Genomic DNA, 18,186 nt, shown 5'->3' with positions numbered 1-18,186 from the left:
GTTTTTTTTTGCTTCTTAGCATCCACTGTCACCTTTTAACAACACCTGAATGTCCTTTGGAAGAATGACCTTGGCCTCACTGCGGGTACTCTTCAGGGGAAGGGTAAATTGGGATCCTGTTTTCCTGCTGTTTATACTAAGGGCCTTCCCACAAGCCAATTCCTGCCTTTCGTGGCCACTGTGCATCTAAGCTGGACTATGACCTAAGCTCAGCCAACTGGACACGCTTTTCTGGAACCTTTACATTGAGTAAATAATGCATAGATAGAAGAAACAGCTGTGATTTGCGCACCCTAGCAGCTGTGCCCTGACCAAACAGACTGTCCTCACAGGTCGGTAGTTCTTAATTTTTGGCTGTACTCAAATCTGTACATATGAAAGCTTTGGGAGGTCTCATCCTCAAGCTATTGATTCAATTCCTATGCAGTGGGCCTAGAGATTTGTTGCTTTTAAAGCTCCCCAGGTTATTATAACATGTCGTTAAGGGTTGCTTCTGTCCTGTTTCCTACTTTTCTGTAGCTGCCTTGATTCCAGTTTTCCCCTCCCTTTCTCTGAGGCTCCCATCATCATTCCCCAAAAAACTTAGATGACAGATGATTCAGATTTACTGTTCGTTACTTATACTGAACTGATGTGAGTTCATAAAGCACATGTCTCCTACTTCTTAGTAGAAGGAGGGGATATGTGCTTTAATAGTAGAAGCGTTTGATGACTTTTGAACCTAGCTTTAGGATCTCACACACACACATACACACACACACACGACAAGGAAATGTGGTCCCAGGTCTCTGGTTCCACCTAACTGCACACTGGCTAACCACTCACTTCTTGCATATCATGATCCTGCAAGCCTGAGACGATCTGCAGGTCAGGTGCCGTCATTTTTGGAGCCCTGTCAGAGACTGGGCGCTCCCCCACCTGCAGGCCACCACTGCCACCAGAAGTGGGTCTCTCAGCCACAACAGACTATATCACATCTGACAAAGCAGGCATCTCTCAAATCCACCTTTCAAGTTTTCGGCAACCCATTTTCTCACTGTCCTTCACAAAGTTGACATTTTCGGCAGCACGATAGGAAAGATGTCATGTCGGCTGCTCTTCAAGTCCTTGTCATCATGGTCAGCTGCAGTTCTGTCACCTTCACTCTCCTCACACTCTCCCATCTTGAGCCATGTCACAAATAATAATTTATCTAGAGTTGTGTCTTTCCTTTTTTTTTCTTTTGTCAGACTGAAACTACCATAACCCAGCTGCCCATCCTTTAAGTTACTAGTTACACAGAGTATTCTCCCATTCCCCAAATGCTTCCGGGCTGGAGCTTATGAATTAATGTTTATTATTGGAGTAATCGAATATGATTAAGTCCTAGGCTTTTAATGTGAAAGATTTTATTTTGATATTTGAAATTAAGTGTGAATAATCTAGTCAAAGAAATCAAGTGGCAATGTGCTTTGTGAAAGCGAATTTAATCTCGTTGGGTCGTTGAACTGTCCCTACACACCCAGGTGAGCACACAGATTCCTGGCCTTTTGTTACCCAGCTAGCACAGTTCTCCACATTATGCTGAAAGCTGGGACACAGAACCCTTGTTTGGAAGGCTAGGTATCTTTTCAAGGTCAGGTTACTAAATTAATTCAAAACTTACAGTGACAGATGTGTTCTGATATTGCATCTATTTGGTGATCAAGTGTAGAACCCAGGTGGGAAAGAAAATGCATGGATTCAAAAGAGGAAGAGTGTCTGGTCCACTTCTCTGCATACAGCCAGCTTTAAGCTCCAATCACTACCAACAAGGGGTAAAACTCCAGCTGAAGTGGGAATATACTTTCTCTCCAAATGCAAATGTCCACATATGCTGGTGCAGGCACCGTAAACATGATATATTCTCCCTCTCCAAATGGATGCATGCCTGCAGACCGCATTATGGATCCCTGAAAATGTCCTTAAACAAGCATGATAACTGAATCCTACTTGCTACTAAATTGTTCCAGCCCAGAAACACGAGAGCTTAAAGGGCCAGAGTGGGACAGAATATCTCAGTAGATGTTCCTTGCAATGCTCCCTAAATAGAACATTTAGGCCAAACACACTCTCTTAGCCTCTCTCTCTTTTAAACGGACTTCTCCTAGCAACTCTTTATCCTTATAACTTTTAGAGTGATACCTCTGAATTTAATCCTAGAGTGGAATATTTTCCTTTGTCTCTTTCAAGTGGCTAATAACTACAAATTCAAGATAACACCAAAGCATTATCATCTCAAAAGGAGACATCCCTGCTTGCTCATCTGGATGGCTTGTATAATCTCTAGCTTAATTATGCACTGTAATTAGGACTCTCACATCCAATAGTCACTGCTTCATTATGAAAGCCCAGCCTTTCCCTTTCCTCTCCTTTCCCTCCAGCCCAAACCCTTTTTCTAATTACGCCCTGATGCCCTGGGGCTCAGACACGCTGCTAAAACAAATATATCAAAGTGTTTGTTTCACAAAGACTAAGACAGGAAGCAACAACAGGCAGTTGCTACAACCTTACGAATGGGCATTGAAGCTTCTTGAGGTTGGCTACTATTAATTTGAAAAAGAGGCTTGGAGAGGGCAAAAATATATCAGTGAGGTCTTCTTTGACTTTTTTCTGTTTTTCTAACCATGTAGCTAAAACGCAACAATATCAGAAGTTATCTTTGCTCTCTCTAAAGATGGGAGTGTTTGAAGTTTCTCCCTACCAAACAAATCTCAAAGAATATGGATGCTATTAATAAAGGGACACTAGTCAAAGTGGTTTAGACTCAGTCCAGGTGCTGAATGGAGAACCCAAGAGGTGAGTACAAAAATCGTATAAAATGTACGCATTGTAGGAAAGCACGTATTTCTTTTCCCAGAGAAGGATCAATTTCCAAAATTGGTACTATACAGATATTTCTCTTTGAGGAATAAGAGAAGAGATGGGTTTTTGTTGTTGTTGTTGTTGTCTTTTCTAGACAAACATAGACAATTAGGCTTTAGATTCTACCCTTAACTCCTTATGTATAGACTTCTGAGTGGTTAGACCAATAATATGTGTGGCTTTTTGGTATCACACCCACCCTGGAAAGTGTGTGACATCTGAAAATACGTTTTTACCCCAGTGAATTCAATGACCATAGGATGAGGACACATGTTGAAATTTTAGAAAGGAAATGTATATTATTTGATGATTTGCTATGGGCCAGAAAGATTGCTCCAATGGAATAGATAATTCAGCATATTTTACAAGATTTTATGTCTGAGTTGGAAAATCTGCTGTTTTCGTGGGGCAAATTTCCTTTAGGAATGGAGTCACGTGGATTAGAAGTTTGACTATAAATCTAAAGAGAATTCCTCTTTAGGATGCAGACTTTTGCTTGAAATGTGCTTGATTACACCCTCCGCCCCTCTTACAAGTACTTCCTATTAGATGAAGTTGCTTCTTTAGAATTTAAAGAGCATGACTCAGTTATATATGCAAGGCCAACACCTGCTCAAAGCTGGAAGGCCAACCAGTCACATGCCCCAAGTACGCTAATGTCCTATGTGAGTGTGTAACATTATACCAAGAATGTGGAGGCCACTGTCATCCCCCATTCATGCCTGCCCGCTAATCAAGTGCTGTATTCAGAGCTCAGTAAAACCGAACAGTCCCTGCTGCACATTTCTCTCTTTCTCCATCTTTTGGAGAGGGAGAGTTAAAAAGCACTAGACATAATATCTTAAGGAGGGTACGTGTGTGACAGGGATGAGAGGAAGGAGGGAAGAGAAAGAAGAGAGGGGGAGAACAAGGTGAGATTGGAGTGAAAGAGAAATACTGACATGTACAAAAATGACTGATTTACTTCCAGGAAAGCATTCACAAAAAAGAAATGAAAGAAAATATTATGCAACACGGATTGGGAATGAGGAATCAACGCTGGAGGCAAGGACATGGTCAACAAAGCATTTGCTGTGGTCCAGGGGAGAGAAGATAGATACCTGAACTCTGGTAGTGGCACTAAAGAGAAGGAGTAGTAGATGGGCTTGAGAGATACTTAAGGGCATTGACGGGGCACAGTAACTGAATCCCTGTGATGTGCTGAGGGAGAAGGACGAGTCTAGGACAGCTCCCATGGTTCTGGCTTGGGAAACCAGGTAGATGGAATTACTCACTGACATAGGGGGACTGGTGGAGTAACAGAGGAGAAAAATGAGTTTAATTGGATTGTTCAGTAACTCAAATCTAACTCCAGGGATCAGAGAGTCTCTGCACAGAAGCAGCACCTTGGCTCCAGATACAGCTCCCGAAGGAATCCTGGGACACATTTTCAAAGATTTCTAGAACTCATGCTCTCTTACATCTGCTTGCAGACTCATTAATCTATGCAGCTTACTTTGGATTGGGGCGGTTGGCATTATGGATTTGTTAATTGCTGATACAATGTACTTTCTACACAGGCCATATGTGAAGAGCAGCACTGGCATTCAAGAAATGTTAAATAATAATGTAAATGAGAAAAATTTCCAATCCCAATAATAAAGGGATCCAAGGAACATTGACGCAACTTGCAATCATGGGAGCTGTTTGATTGCCTTGTCACTGCGGGACAGTGACCAAAGTGACGCTAATCTAAATGTCATCTAGAAAGAATACTACAAATATTATGGTGAAAATTAAGTACTGCAACCTTAGGAGCTGATTCAAAAATTAGAAGATATAGCGATTTACATCTGTGGGTTTTATGATCGCCAAGTGCAACCAGCTGAACATACTCACATTTTCTTTTTCTTTCTCTCTCTCTTTGAGAAAATGCATTCAGTTTTAAAGAGCTGGCCCAAACTAATGTTCCCTCAATCAGTGGTTCTTTTTTTCTTTTTAAAAGATTTTTTTATTTATTTGAGAGAGAGAGAGACAGAGAAAGAGCGTGAGTGGGGGGAAGGGCAGAGAGAGAGGAAGAGAGAGAGAATCTTCAAGCAGGCTCCCAGCTAGGTGCAGAGCCCAATGCAGAGCTCCATTCCAGGATCATGACCTGGGCCAAAATCAAGAGCTGGCCAACCAACTAACTGAACCATCCAGGCGCCCCCTCAACCAGTGGTTCTTAAACATTGCCACATATTAGAATCACTAGGGGAGATTTTTAGAATGTGATGCTTAGGCCATATCCCCGATTAATTAAATCAGAACCTCTGCAGGTGGGGCTAGGGCATCACCATTTCTTAGGCTCTCCAAGTGATTCCAATGTGTAGCCAAGTTTGACAACCAAGGCCTTAACTAAGTGAGATCTGAAGACCAAATGCCTTATAATTACCTGGGGAGGAAATGATTAAATGCACAGATGCCTGGTTCTATCTAAGGCTTGCTGAGTCAAATTATCTGAGGATAGGATCTAGTACTCTCCATTTTAACAAGCTCCCTATGTGATTTACATGTACACTACAGTGTGAGAACTACTGCACAAGGTGAAAATCAGTGGTGGCAACTCTTACGCCTTTAGACACAAAAAAGAAACAAAAAATCCAAGTAAAAAGGAGAAATTCAGCCCATCACCTGGGAGTTTGCTTTTGGGACTTTGTTTGCAGAGGGCTCTCCTGTGCATTGTAGGGTATTTAGAAACAGACTTGGCCTCTACCCATTAGCTGACATTAGTACCACTGTTGTCCTCCCCTCCCCAAGGTGACAATCAAAAATGTCTCCAGACATTGTCAAATGTCTCCAGGGGGAAAGATCACCCCCACCTTCTCCCCAGTCAAGAACCACTGTTCTAAAAATGCCGAACACGTGGATGGTCCCATAACTTCCAGTGCCTGGAATTATAAGTAGCTATCATCTTCCTGATTGACCAGATGTGTCTACTTTTGATTAGATGCTGTGGCTTCACATAGGCATATGGAGATGTGGTGCAGGCTTCCAGAGAAGGTGGGAAAAACTCAGTCATCAGCAGCTGAGTGGTCATTTATGATTTCCAGCTATAACAGGGCAGGTCTCTGCCTCCACCTTTGGGTCTGCTAGTTATTAATAGGTAAGAAGTTGATAATTATATAAAAAGCTACATTATGCCTAATCTGAAGCTGGTTGTGAGGTGATGATAGGAATGGGTTCTATTGTTCAGTTAAATTCAATTAAAGGGCAATTTGTTTCCATGACTCATGACTGCCTTCTTAATCTGGGCCAAAAAATAGATAATATCTCCACATGCAAATAGTGTTTATCCTGGAGAAAGAGGTTAGGAAAATGGTTTCCCTATACCAAAAGGTTGTTAATGTTCAAGGGAGACTCTGCGGTCTGAAACTCTAGATACACTCTGGTTCTCTTCACAAGGCCAAAATTACCAGGGGAGCCATGCTGATTTTGGACAGCTTTAAGACAAAAATGGAAAACCCTTTAATTAATTCAGATGACTGCTATAGTATCTACCCTGGAAATGTTGAAACTCATATCAAATGGCTGAATTTGGCATCTTACACCATCCACAAACACAAGCTCCAAAGTCAGACTATCTGTGTTTGAATTAGGATTGAGTACTTGTTTGCTACAGAGTAAGTGACTGAACTTATCTGAGCCTCAAATTCCTCAGATGTTAGATGAAGCTAATAATAATAATAATACTTCACGGGGATGTAATAAGGATAAAATGAGATGATGAATCTAAACAGCACTTCACGCAGTGCCTGGCATATAGCAAGCACTTATTAAGTGGCAGCAATTATCCTTACTTGAATTATACGTTATTTATGGAATATGACAATGGCTTATTTAATTTGTTATTATAATCCATAGAAGATAATTTTAGAGGTTGGTGGAATATCACAGATACTATGATTCTATGTGTTCATTCTGCAGATGAGAAAACAGAGGCACAGAAATGAGATACAATAATTTTAGATTCAGGCAAAACAGACTCTAATACTCAGATCTCTAGAATCTATACACAATGCTGATGTAGTGAAAAGAAGAAGAGCTTTGGACTCAGAATATCTGAGTTTGCCACTTATATCTGCAGACATTCAGTTTCATCCTCTGCAAAATGGATGTAAAAAATAGCTGACCTGAAAATGTTACAGCAAATCAGATGGAATGTATTAAAGTATAAACTGCGGAGTGCTACACAACTGATACTTAATATTATGATTTCTTCTGCTTTAAACAATGCAATACACGCATAGACCCTGGAACACACATAAGCTTCTCAAAGTACTATTCAAGATCCTTTCTAATAGTTTTTCCTGGCATAGGGCAGGCTCGATCAAGTGTGCCGGTTTACTTTCTGTTTCAACGCTGATCACTGCAAAAGCAGCACCTTGGACAGCATCCAGAGAGGCTTCTTTGAGGTACCTGTAACATTCTCTATGTGCTTTATTGGCAGCAAGCTACCGTTACCTTGCAGTCTGACTCTCGTAGGGAAACGCAAACAGAAACTTCACTTCACCTCCATCCTTACATACTGAAAGTTTGAAAAATAGGGGTTCACATGGAATCAGGGCTTTCTTTGACCTTCACTAACAGATCTGGACATGTTGATTGACAGCCTGCCACACTCTAGGAAGAGAAAGTTGGTATTTTCATTCAGTCTGCCTACAAGTTAACTGTATATATTTCAGGACTTAGAAATAATCCAGTGAACAAATTCATACTAAAGCATAAAACATACCTGCTTGTGAACTTTGTGTCGCTTGGCAATGTCAGGGTCAGAATGTCAGTTTCAAAACCACAACAAAATTAAAAAAAATTTTTTTAAATGTCAATGTTAATTTGTGGTGAGGGTAGAGAAGATGAAGGACATAGGATAACACTAGAAATAATTGCAAATCAAGTTTAAAAGGAGAAAAAGCCACCGATTTGCCATTTTATCAATTCACAATGAGAGCAGCCCTAAAGGACAAAGAAAACAGAAGTGGATAAGTATAATTTTAGAACTTGAAAGTGACTTCACGGTGACCTCATTATATAAGTGATTCTACTAAGAGCCATTAGTGATAGGTTTTATTTTGTGTTCTTATTATAAATCATTATCTAAAGATAGCTTTGCTTCATGAGATCAATGCAGAACTGAGAAGGGTTTGCTAAAAATGATGGGGCTACTATAAATGTATAGACCCGGCTTATGACAATCTATTCTATTTGCTCCTTACACATAATTTCAAAATTATAAAGCATGGATTGCTTAGTACGAATGACTTGGTAAGGTATCAGGCCCTTAACTGGATGCCACTAAAAAAGCAATCTGATTCATGATTCTGTTTACGTATTGCTCAGTTTTTTCAATATGAATATGTTTTAAGAGTCACTAAACACCTGACTCAAATTCAGTCCTAATGCATGGTATTTTGCCCATTGCTAGGATTTTCTTTTGAAGTGTACCTTTGAAAAACCTTAAAGGAACAGAAGCTTCAGAAATACACAAAGCTCACTGTTTGCTAAGGTGTAAGTCATGGCACAAATGGGGGGAATGTCACAGATATTATTATAAAACACAAGCCAATGCACACATAATGTCTTACCTTTTGGGCTCTGGATTTGCCTGGGTTTTGTAATCTTTTCTTTTTTTGGATTCCTTTTTGGTATCTTTTTTAGCCTCTGGTTCAGATGGGGAGGGAGTTTTGCTCCCTTGAGGGTCTGTATTTGGTGGCAGCCCACTAAGGTATACATGCATTTGTTGACTTTGGAGAGGGGGTGGTCGCATGGGGCATGCACAGAGGGTGGTCAGCCACAGGAGAATCAAGAGCACACATGCATGCACAAACAAAAGAAAGAAAAAGAAGGATGCATCAAACAGCAAGAGCAAATGCATTCAAACTAAAATAATAAGCAAAAAAAAAAAATGCAAACTTGCATAAGGAAAATCGGAACTGAAAAGAAAATAAGAAATCCAAAACTGTTTCCATGACAAGATGTATAAACCTAACTGTGAATCAAGTGGCAGTCTTACAATATGAAATCCAGACAATGTGTATCATAATTCATGATGATGTTTACCAGGGAGTTTACAAAAACACTTCATTATTTTATAACACTTTCTTATTCAGTAACATATGTAGAATACAGTGTGACAACCCAGAGAATATAATGCAACTTCTCTCTCTCTCTTTAAAGAATTCAGTCCAAGAGGCTGTAACAGATAGTCATCAAAGTGTACATATTTATAAAAAGCAGAGTTATGCACAGATACTCCCCAGGTATCAGAGTTTTCATAAATATTTTTTATGTAAATAAAAGGTCATGTGCTAGGCTAGCAAACCTTATAACAATGGGAAGTGATGAAAACCTTGTTGCCTGTTAAATATTCAAACCTACAATGCTATTGTTACCTAGTTCTAAATGTTGAAGTTGCATCTCATAAAACCTACCGGCGTTAGAGAGAAGAAAAGCACAGGACAAATCCTACAGATATTTCAGAGTCATCTAGCTTGCGAAGATGAAGATAACTGACAGTCTGATTTAAAATAAACTCAGTCAATTTGGGATTCTCCACATGTGAATTTCCCCACAGCACCAACTTTTTTGGGTTTCTGAAGCCACCTAGTTTTTCCTGGATGTGTCTTTCCTGGCTATTCGTTGAGGTGCTCGAGGTAAAGCAGGCTTGTCTTCCTAGTAACGTGAGGCTACATACGTTGGGATAGTAAACTGGCTGTGGCAATGTGGAAATTTATTCCATGTCTTCAGAGCCAAATGGTAATGTTCCTAAATTATTTGCTGCTTTGCATTATTCAGAACATGGATCTTTTCCTCCAGGAGCTGGGCAACGTCTAAAGAAAGAGAGTACTTAGTATGGAGTTAGGAGAACTGATGTTCTGGTCTTGTCTATAAAACCTATAAAATGAGGGGGTTGGCTACACTGTGATCTCTGAAGTTCTTCCCAGCTCTATGGTTAAACTGTAAGTGTTATGATTATCTTTGCCTTCCAGCTTCACCTAGCTTATTTCAGCTCTGGAAGTGTGCTTGGCTTCCTCCTTCAGCAGGGCATTTGTACATGCTGCTCCTTTTGCCTGGAAGCACTCAACTCCTACACATGCTTCAGTTCTCAGCCCAAGCCTCTCTTCCTCAGGGACACCCTCCCTGCCATCCAAACACCCCGTCTGAGCTGCCTTACTTTATTAGATGCTAGCATGGAATATTATTCCTTGTTGTCAGAGCACCAATCTCTATGTAACCCTGTCCTTGTTTGGTGTCTTGTTTGCTCACCGTGTATGCTGAATGTGTAGCAGAGTGCCTGACACTCAGTAAGTAATCATTAAATATCTATGGAATGAATGATAATGAATGAATGATGAGAACAACAAAGGTAAACATTTATGAAGCTCTTACCATGTTCCAGGCACTGTGCTGAGCCCACGGGCATCCTCTCAATGCCATGAGGACACTACCCTGTTTTACAGATGACAAAACTGTGGCATGGGGGGTTTCATTACCATCCAGCATCTTTGCTGGTAAATGGAGGAGCCATGATTTAAACCTAGATTTTTCTACCTTCAGAGACCATTTTAGAAGTTCTTTTTGCCATTTCTTTTAAGTTTCTTGAAAGGAGAAGAAACTAAGACCTTTGTGTTCGTGTGTGTGTGTGTGTGTGTGTGTGTTTGTGTGTGTGTGTGTGTTTGTGTGTGTGTGTGTGTGTGTGTGTGTGTGCTATAGAAGGAATGGGAATAGACACAAAGTTAGAGATAATTCTAAAAGCAGGACCAATCATAAACCATTGCCAGTGCTTTAAAAAAAAATTTTTTTTTTTTTGGAGGAATACCTCTGGACGAGTGCTTACCTGTTCCCATGCACATGGGATGCGCAGAAGGCAAAGCTGTAGTGGAGGAGGGTGGGGTCAATCATGGCGCCATTTTCTGCCCGTTCAAGCAAATCTCTGAGGTAGCAGAGATGTCGGTGACACCCTCGGACTCCGTTTCGGGCGCAGTACTCGTCTAGGACAAACACCTGGCCAGGACTGAACCAGCCCTGTTTGGGGAATAAAGGAGAGACTTTCTTTTAAATACAGGTTTTTATTGTTGGGGGTGGTGTTTTGTTTTGTTTTGAGAGCTGCTACAGTTAGGGGTGACTGGAGAAAGGGGGTTCAAAGATTGCCAGACCCAACACCTTTTGATTTCTTCTAAGTGCCAGCCGCTGTGCTAACCCCCTTGTGTGTGCTGGCTGCTTTAACCCTTGTACCAGCCCTGTGAGATAGGTCCTGTTATTCCTGTTGGATGGGTGCGAAAATCGAATTGAGGGAATTTGGAATTTCCCTGGGATCCCAGAACTAGTACATGCTGGAGTCTGGATTAGCAGACAGCATGATTCCAGAAACAGAATCTCACCTGCTGCCCTAACACTGAACTATACACCTTCTAAGAACATTGGAGGGGGGGACAGGGTGAAATCTTGGTTACTGATAAGATGAAGCAATAACATGAGGTCTTAAATTAGTATTGTGCTTTACACGAAGACCTTTCACTTGAGCCCCATAGCAATCTTGTGAGGTGGGCAGGGTAGGTTTATCTCCATCTCATAGAAAAGGAAACAGAAATCTGGGCTGCTAAGTGACTCACAAATAATACGAAAGAGAAGCAGTGCTGGCTTACTCAAAGTCTTCTGTTTTTCCTACTCTGAAGCACTAAGAAATATTAGCATTGGTCTACATACATGCCAGGACTTCATAAATTCTTTCACTTTGAAAGAACATCTTTTTAAAATTTTAAAATCAGGATAATGACACAACCTTGCAAAGAGAGCAAAGTGACTACGTTCTCAGGTTGTGAATCAGACGTGATTCAATTAAACTCAGAGGTGCTTCTGATGCCCTGGCTCAGCATTTTGTTTCATTTTTCCCCCCTGGCCACTATTTGTTTTCTTATTATTTATTTGCTTGCTGTATGACCAGATGAAACTCTGCTATAAAAGAGAACCTGGATGGGATCTCTGATTCAGAGCAGATTGGGAAGCATGATGGCAGAGAAATCGCTGCCTCCATGATGCACTTAAAAAAATAGATACTCAGAAAGGCTGAGGGGTTTGCCACTCAAGGTCACCCATCAGCCAAGCCAGAAATCAAATCACTTCTTCCGGTTTTGGTACCTTTCTGAAGCAAAAAGATACAGGTTTTCCTCGCTATCCGAAAATGGAGAGTTCCTATAAAACCTTTCATAAGCCAAAATGGTGTAAAGTGAAGAAGAAATCACCATTTCGTACAAGTGAAAATCCTCTTTGGATCTCTTTTGGTTATTGAAAACAAGTACTAATATAGGTCTTTTCATAAAAGCAAAGTGGCATAGAGTAAACTTTTGGGTAGCGGCGGGGGTGGGGGGGTCAACCTGTAAACCAATTTAGGTTGGTACTTTATAAGCTGGGAATTTAAAATTGTTTTAAATATAAATTTCGTTTTACTTTGAGGGTCCTCTCTGAGTCTTGCAAATATCACTCCGTCTTGGGAGAGAAAAGGCAAAAGGAGAAAGTGATGGCGGGTGTGTGGGGGAGGGGAGGGCAGGTACAGGCCACAGAGGTGCAAAGAGAGAGGCCTCCGCAGTACTCTGATCTTGTATTAGTGATCTGGGGACTCTTCGATTGACAACATGCAGCTCAGCAATGCATCCAACGAAAGACGGCATCTTTCCTATTTCAAATTATAAGTTACTGCAGAGGGCGGGAGAGTAGTCGAGGCAGTGGGCTGCCCCTATAGGCAACTTCTTTGCCACTCCATCTGCTACCCCAAATGCTAAATCTTAGAAACAACACTGCTGTGAAAGATTAAAATATATTTTCTACGACTCAGATGACACCAAGTCTTTTGTAGATGCCAAAATAGCTGCTTTGAAAAGAGTTGAAGAAATATCAATTAGGAACTCAGTCGAAGACACAGAAAAATTTATGTATCCCTGCTGGTCGGTCTCCAAAACTAACTGAAAAAAAAAAAAAAGATTGTAATAATGAGAAAATGAAATATATAGAGGCAGAAGATAAGGTCCTTTTAATTGCTGTTATTTTCTGAAATTTTGGGATAATGATTAATAGATACAGGTATACAAATGCAGAAGGAAACTATTTTATGGTATTTATAATTAATTTTGGATTTTGGAGCATATTTTTAAGCCTATACTTGATTAATAGGAAGCAAGCTTCAACATTTCATTTCTGGTTTAATTTTTTAGAGGGCATTTGCTAACTCTCCTTAGTGACTGAATCTCTTAGCGAAAAAGAATATTGTTTTAAAAATGATGTGAAAAAAGTCTTGAAAATAATCCTTTAAAAAAATTCCTCAAGAGAATAGGAATTAAGCTCAGCGGCATATTCTTACAACTTTCATGAATGCAATTTATAATTACATGAATAATCACATAATCATAAGAAACACATTTGAGAAAAATTGCCTTGCAATGCAAGGTAAGCTTTTTTTTTTTTTTTAAAAGTCAAAGTGAAGTGTTCCTTTCCAATTTGGCAAAGTTCAGATTCTTCTGATGAAGTGATTCTAAACCCGAGATCATCAATGAATCTTTTATGAGACGCAGATTAATAAATTATTCCGTATAATCCCGCTTCTACTTTTAAGACTATTTTATCTACTATTTTTAATAGTTTGGCTTCTGGTTACAGGAAAAAAACCAGAATTTAAAATAAAAAGTAGTAAGAATAGATGTAGGAAATAGTCATGTCATTTAGAAAGGAGACAGATTTTCATTATATTTACATTAATGTCAATAATATGTTAACCTTATTATATCATATAATATTGGCAAAATACACATATATTAACCTTAGTGTTTGGAGTCAGGGCTGAGACTTTTCCTCTGTGTAAAGTCATTTCACTATTTCCCTTCACCTTCCCCATCTATAAAGTGGGATTAATATAATTCACCTTTAAGAAATGAAATAACAATTTACGGTTTGTAGAAGGAAATAAACGGGGTCTTTTTAGGCTTCTGAATTTGCTAGTATAAAGCCCAAAATGTATCTTCAGGAATCCAATAAAGACAGAATTTTTAAAAAGACATAATAGTTGTCCCTTGAATTTAAATGATTTAAATCTAGGCTTAGAACAGGATTTCAAAAAATGTTGATGCTCTTACTGGACAGCTGGACTTCCAAATGTCTAAAGCACCATAAAAAATTCCCCCGAAGGGTGAAAGATGCTTTGAATACTACCAAAAAACTAGAAGCCATCCAAACAAACAAACCCAAACCAGTTCAGCTTATGAAAAGTGAAGTTTATTTACAAATCATTTTAATTTTTGAAAAATAAACAAAAAGAACACATTCATTTCTGAGACAGAAGCACAGGGTCTTATCATCTGAGGAGGGGAGGGAGGGGGAATCTTAAAGTCTAAGAAACCGAGGCAATTTTTACAAGTTCTCCACAAGCAGGTGCCAAACTCGATTACCCTCTTGGGAATATTTCTCAAGTAGCAGCTGAAAAGGGGGAAGCTTAGCTAGGGAGGCTGGGGAATTGGATCCGTCTCTACTGATAACTTCCTCCCGCTCTGTCTTCTTTCTTTGGTAAGTAAAACTATCTCCACCCAGGAAATCAAGAACACATTTATAATTGTTAAAGGGGCTCTGTAACAGAGAAAAAGAGCTTCTGATAGAAAGGTAGAGAAATATTTTATTAAATAAAAATGTTATCAGGTTTAAATTGCTGTAGACCAAAGAATATACTTGCCAGGCAAGAATAGGAATCATTAAGTCTGTGATCCAAAGTAAGGCGTTGCACCATCTCAAAGAGGGAAGCGTGGTCAAAGTTACAGGGGTTGGAAGAGATAAATTCATCCATGCCATGTTTTTGAGCTCTATCTGCGTCTGTTCATTTATACATGTAGAGAGAGACACAATTTAGAGAAACACATCACATTTTCTTTGACATTTCAAATACACAGGAATTCACTAGGCATTATGAACGCTAGCTGTTCCCCTGTTGCCTCCCACCAACATCCGCAAGATACACTTTTTACCTCCCATTGTCAACTTGCATCACTCACTGGTGAGTTTATTGCATTTAGGCAAAAATATATTGGCATCAACATGTTTATCAAATGATCACAACTCCAGTGCATTTATGTTGTTCTTTAAAAACTAAGCACACGACCGTAACTTCGCCTGCATTTCACCAAACACTGAAAGCAGATCGGATCTTTGCTTATAAAAGCCTATTTAGCTTTTTTTTTTTTTTTAGTTTTTTAATAGATTCTGCCATTCCAGTGGTTATGTCTAGAGCAATTTCTCTACAATTATTGGGATTAGCTGGAAAAAGGGGTATGCTGATTTTCAGCAACGTGACAATATTTGTATCCTCCCCTTCCCCAACCCATTGCCAATTTGGTTTCACAAAAGATTTGGGTCCCCACCCTCCAAAATTAAAAAAAAATAATAATAACAAAAGATTTTCTTTGAAACCTGGAGAATAAGTTAAATGGGAATTTAGGTTGTGATAGCCAAGGTCATTGCCTTATAGTGTGCTTACAGTTAGTGAAGCTTATGAAAGAGACAAACAGATTTACTCAGCAAGGGCTATGATCTGCCATTTATTGTGAATTAATAGTCTCAATGTATTCACACTTTTTCTTACAGGGTGAAGGCTGCAAGCAAAACCTCCTAAGGGCTAACTAATTAATCTCAATATGTGTAACTAAAATACTCTATACTCAATCGGCAAAATAACTCAGAATTCAACTCAAGGGAGACCAAGTAAATCCCGAAGAGGTAGGAATGAAGATCCTATGCATTAAAGGAATCAGTTCACTCCACCTCATATTTACTCACTCTCCTGATACGCAGACTGCAAAGAACAAGAGTCTTATATCAAATTAAGCCAGAGTTTATTCATCCCCTTGCATGCAGTATTCTACCGGAATACAGGGACCTTCCAGGGACCAGCGATGCGGTCTGGACAGGAGGAAAATCAATTTCTGACTTGAGAGGGTGTTTGGATATATTTTCATACATGGCCTTCATCCTAGGCAGTTTTTTTTTTTTTTTCTCCCCTTCCATGCTTGGGGTATGACTGAAAACTTGAGTTTTGGTAGCAGGGTGACATTAAGAAGATGATTTCTTATCACATTATTGGTTCTGTGTATCCTTCAGACCTAAATCCATGGTATGTCAGATTTTTGCCCTCTTACTGTTTGACTTTTTAAATCGCTAGTCATTTTCCATAGAAGCAGCAAGTGGTCAGTGTTTGAACAGGATGTGTTGTTTATGCCCTAGACACACAGAAGCAGCGGTTTCCAGAAGACAAGTTGAAGAATCTGTATTTTAATAGCCAAATAGCTCCATTAGGATGATGCAACACAAGCTTTTGGAGGGGATATCACATGTACAGGAATTACACTAGAAAGAATTCTCTTTGCTCTGTTAACTGCCTCGGGTTTGTCTTCAAGAAAGTGCTTTCAGTTTCAGGTTAGGTGCTTTGTCTACGAGAATTTCTTTTGTTGGCTGTTTGGGCTCCAAGCTGTATTTCTCCTTTGACTCAGGATGGTTAGGGAGAGAGGTGGCCGGGAAGGTGATGCTGGGGAGGAAGCCAGCTGCTTCCAGAGCGTCTATGTGAGACTACTCTGGCCCAAGGCAAACATCTTAAACCTGCTCCAACTTCAGCTCTGCGCCCCAGGAGGGCACTCCTGCAGTCCAAGGGGCACTCTCCAAACCTGAGGGACAGATTATGCCCTCCCACTGTCCTCCGGTCAGTCCCAGGTCCGTTTAGTTTAGGAAAAATAACAGTGGGGTACACAAACTGCTCATCCTATTTCATCCTCATAAAAAGCCTCACCCACCTCGTGCCTCCCAATTTTAACAGATAGATGAGGCATTTTGGCTAGCACCAGCTTCTTGCTCTCGAATTTCTCAGAAGAGGCTTGCAAGCTGACAAATCGGCCCAGGCCTTACTTTGCCAGTTTGGCTCGCTATTTTATTGCTCTTCAATTACGATGGTGCAACCGGTCATTTAGCTCAAAGAGAAGGGGGCTCTTTCGTAGCTGTTAAAAATATGACACATGTTTCAAGTCTCTTTTTCGTAATTTGTTGAACCTCTTGAAAAGTCTGCGGTGAACTATTTCGCCTTGCTGCCTGCCCACTCAGGAAACGGATCTGAAAAGACAACTTGGCTCCTCTGCGGGGACCTGGATACGGACCCACTCCCCGCCTCCCCGATGCATCACAATACAGCTTCACCGGGCTAATTCCTGGCTGAGAGTAGATCTATAGAACAATTTCGTTTTTACTTACGTTTTAAAGCAGGCTTACAGAAAAATATGCTTAAAATCAGCCTGCTTTCCTTTTCAGAAAGCAGCCCTGTCAACATAAAAATTCCTTTTTCCTTCTTCCTTTCTTCCCTCCCTCTCTCTCGGTCCACATGTAGATGAGCCTGGGACTGCTTTAGGAGATCTGGACTCTAGTTTGAGCTCTATTTTTAAATAAGCTGTGGGATGGCGGTTTGTTGCTCTGAGACTCAGTTTCCTTGGGTGTAAAATGAGCCAAATTCCACTTCCCTTGGTGAGGTCACTGTCATTTTACCACCCTTAAGATCCCTTGCACAACTTCCACATGTGTAAGATGGAGCTGAATGCAATGGGAATTTCCAGCAGGTGAAACGAGCAGCCCCTGGATTTTGCTTACACAAAATCATCATTTACTCAGATTTAGGCTCATTATTTTAATGGTTCCAACAACTCAAGAGTGCTTAAAAGGGTGGTTGGCTCCCACGAAATCTTTGAGAGTTTCACTGAGCTTATTATATTCAGAAAAAGAAAGAGGAGCGGGGGGGCCAGGGATGCTATTTTAAGGTGTCAGAGGAAGGGATCTGATTTTTAAGCTCCATCCCAGCAGGGATTTTGGTACTTTTGCTCTCTGCTGTATTTCCAGCACCTGGAATGGTATACCTCAGTACCTGGTATGTAGCAGGCACCCGAGATATATGTGTTAAAATAATGAATTTATTTCATCAAAATAAATAAATTCACTACTTCAACAAGTATTTTCTATTTCTTGATTTTATGAAATGTTGATAGACTAAATTCAACGGGAACGGTGTATTTGAGCTAGGATAGCAGGTGGTTAAGTGGGTGGGCTTAGGGGGTCACAAAGACTGAATTTGAGGCCAGCCCTGTCATTACTAGGCAGGTGATGTGAGGCAGGTTTATTAGTGTTTCTGAGTGTCCTCCTCCTATGTAAGCTGAGAGTAGTGTTTAAATCTACCCTCGGAAGGCTGCTGAGAGGTTCTGCTGAGAAGGACCTGTCAAGCACCTG

At 40.3% G+C, this 18,186-nt stretch overlaps 1 protein-coding gene across 2 annotated transcripts in view; it reads right to left on the bottom strand.

The window, feature by feature from the left end:
• CADPS (calcium dependent secretion activator) overlaps positions 1-18,186 on the bottom strand; it is a 355,693-nt gene that overhangs the window by 123,510 nt on the left and 213,997 nt on the right. For both annotated transcript variants that reach the window (XM_040628597.1, XM_040628596.1), the window contains exons 11-12: positions 14,612-14,748; positions 10,736-10,923 (exon numbers count right to left, since the gene is read on the bottom strand). In XM_040628597.1, coding sequence (XP_040484531.1) covers positions 10,736-10,923; positions 14,612-14,748 — 325 coding nt within the window. The remainder of the gene's footprint in view (positions 1-10,735; positions 10,924-14,611; positions 14,749-18,186) is intronic.

This window comes from Ursus maritimus, unplaced genomic scaffold (genome assembly GCF_017311325.1).
Source record: "Ursus maritimus isolate PB19 unplaced genomic scaffold, ASM1731132v1 scaffold_14, whole genome shotgun sequence".
Taxonomy (NCBI): domain Eukaryota; kingdom Metazoa; phylum Chordata; class Mammalia; order Carnivora; family Ursidae; genus Ursus; species Ursus maritimus.
Note: the sequence above shows the minus strand (reverse complement) of the source record. Positions and strands in the feature narration are given on the sequence as shown.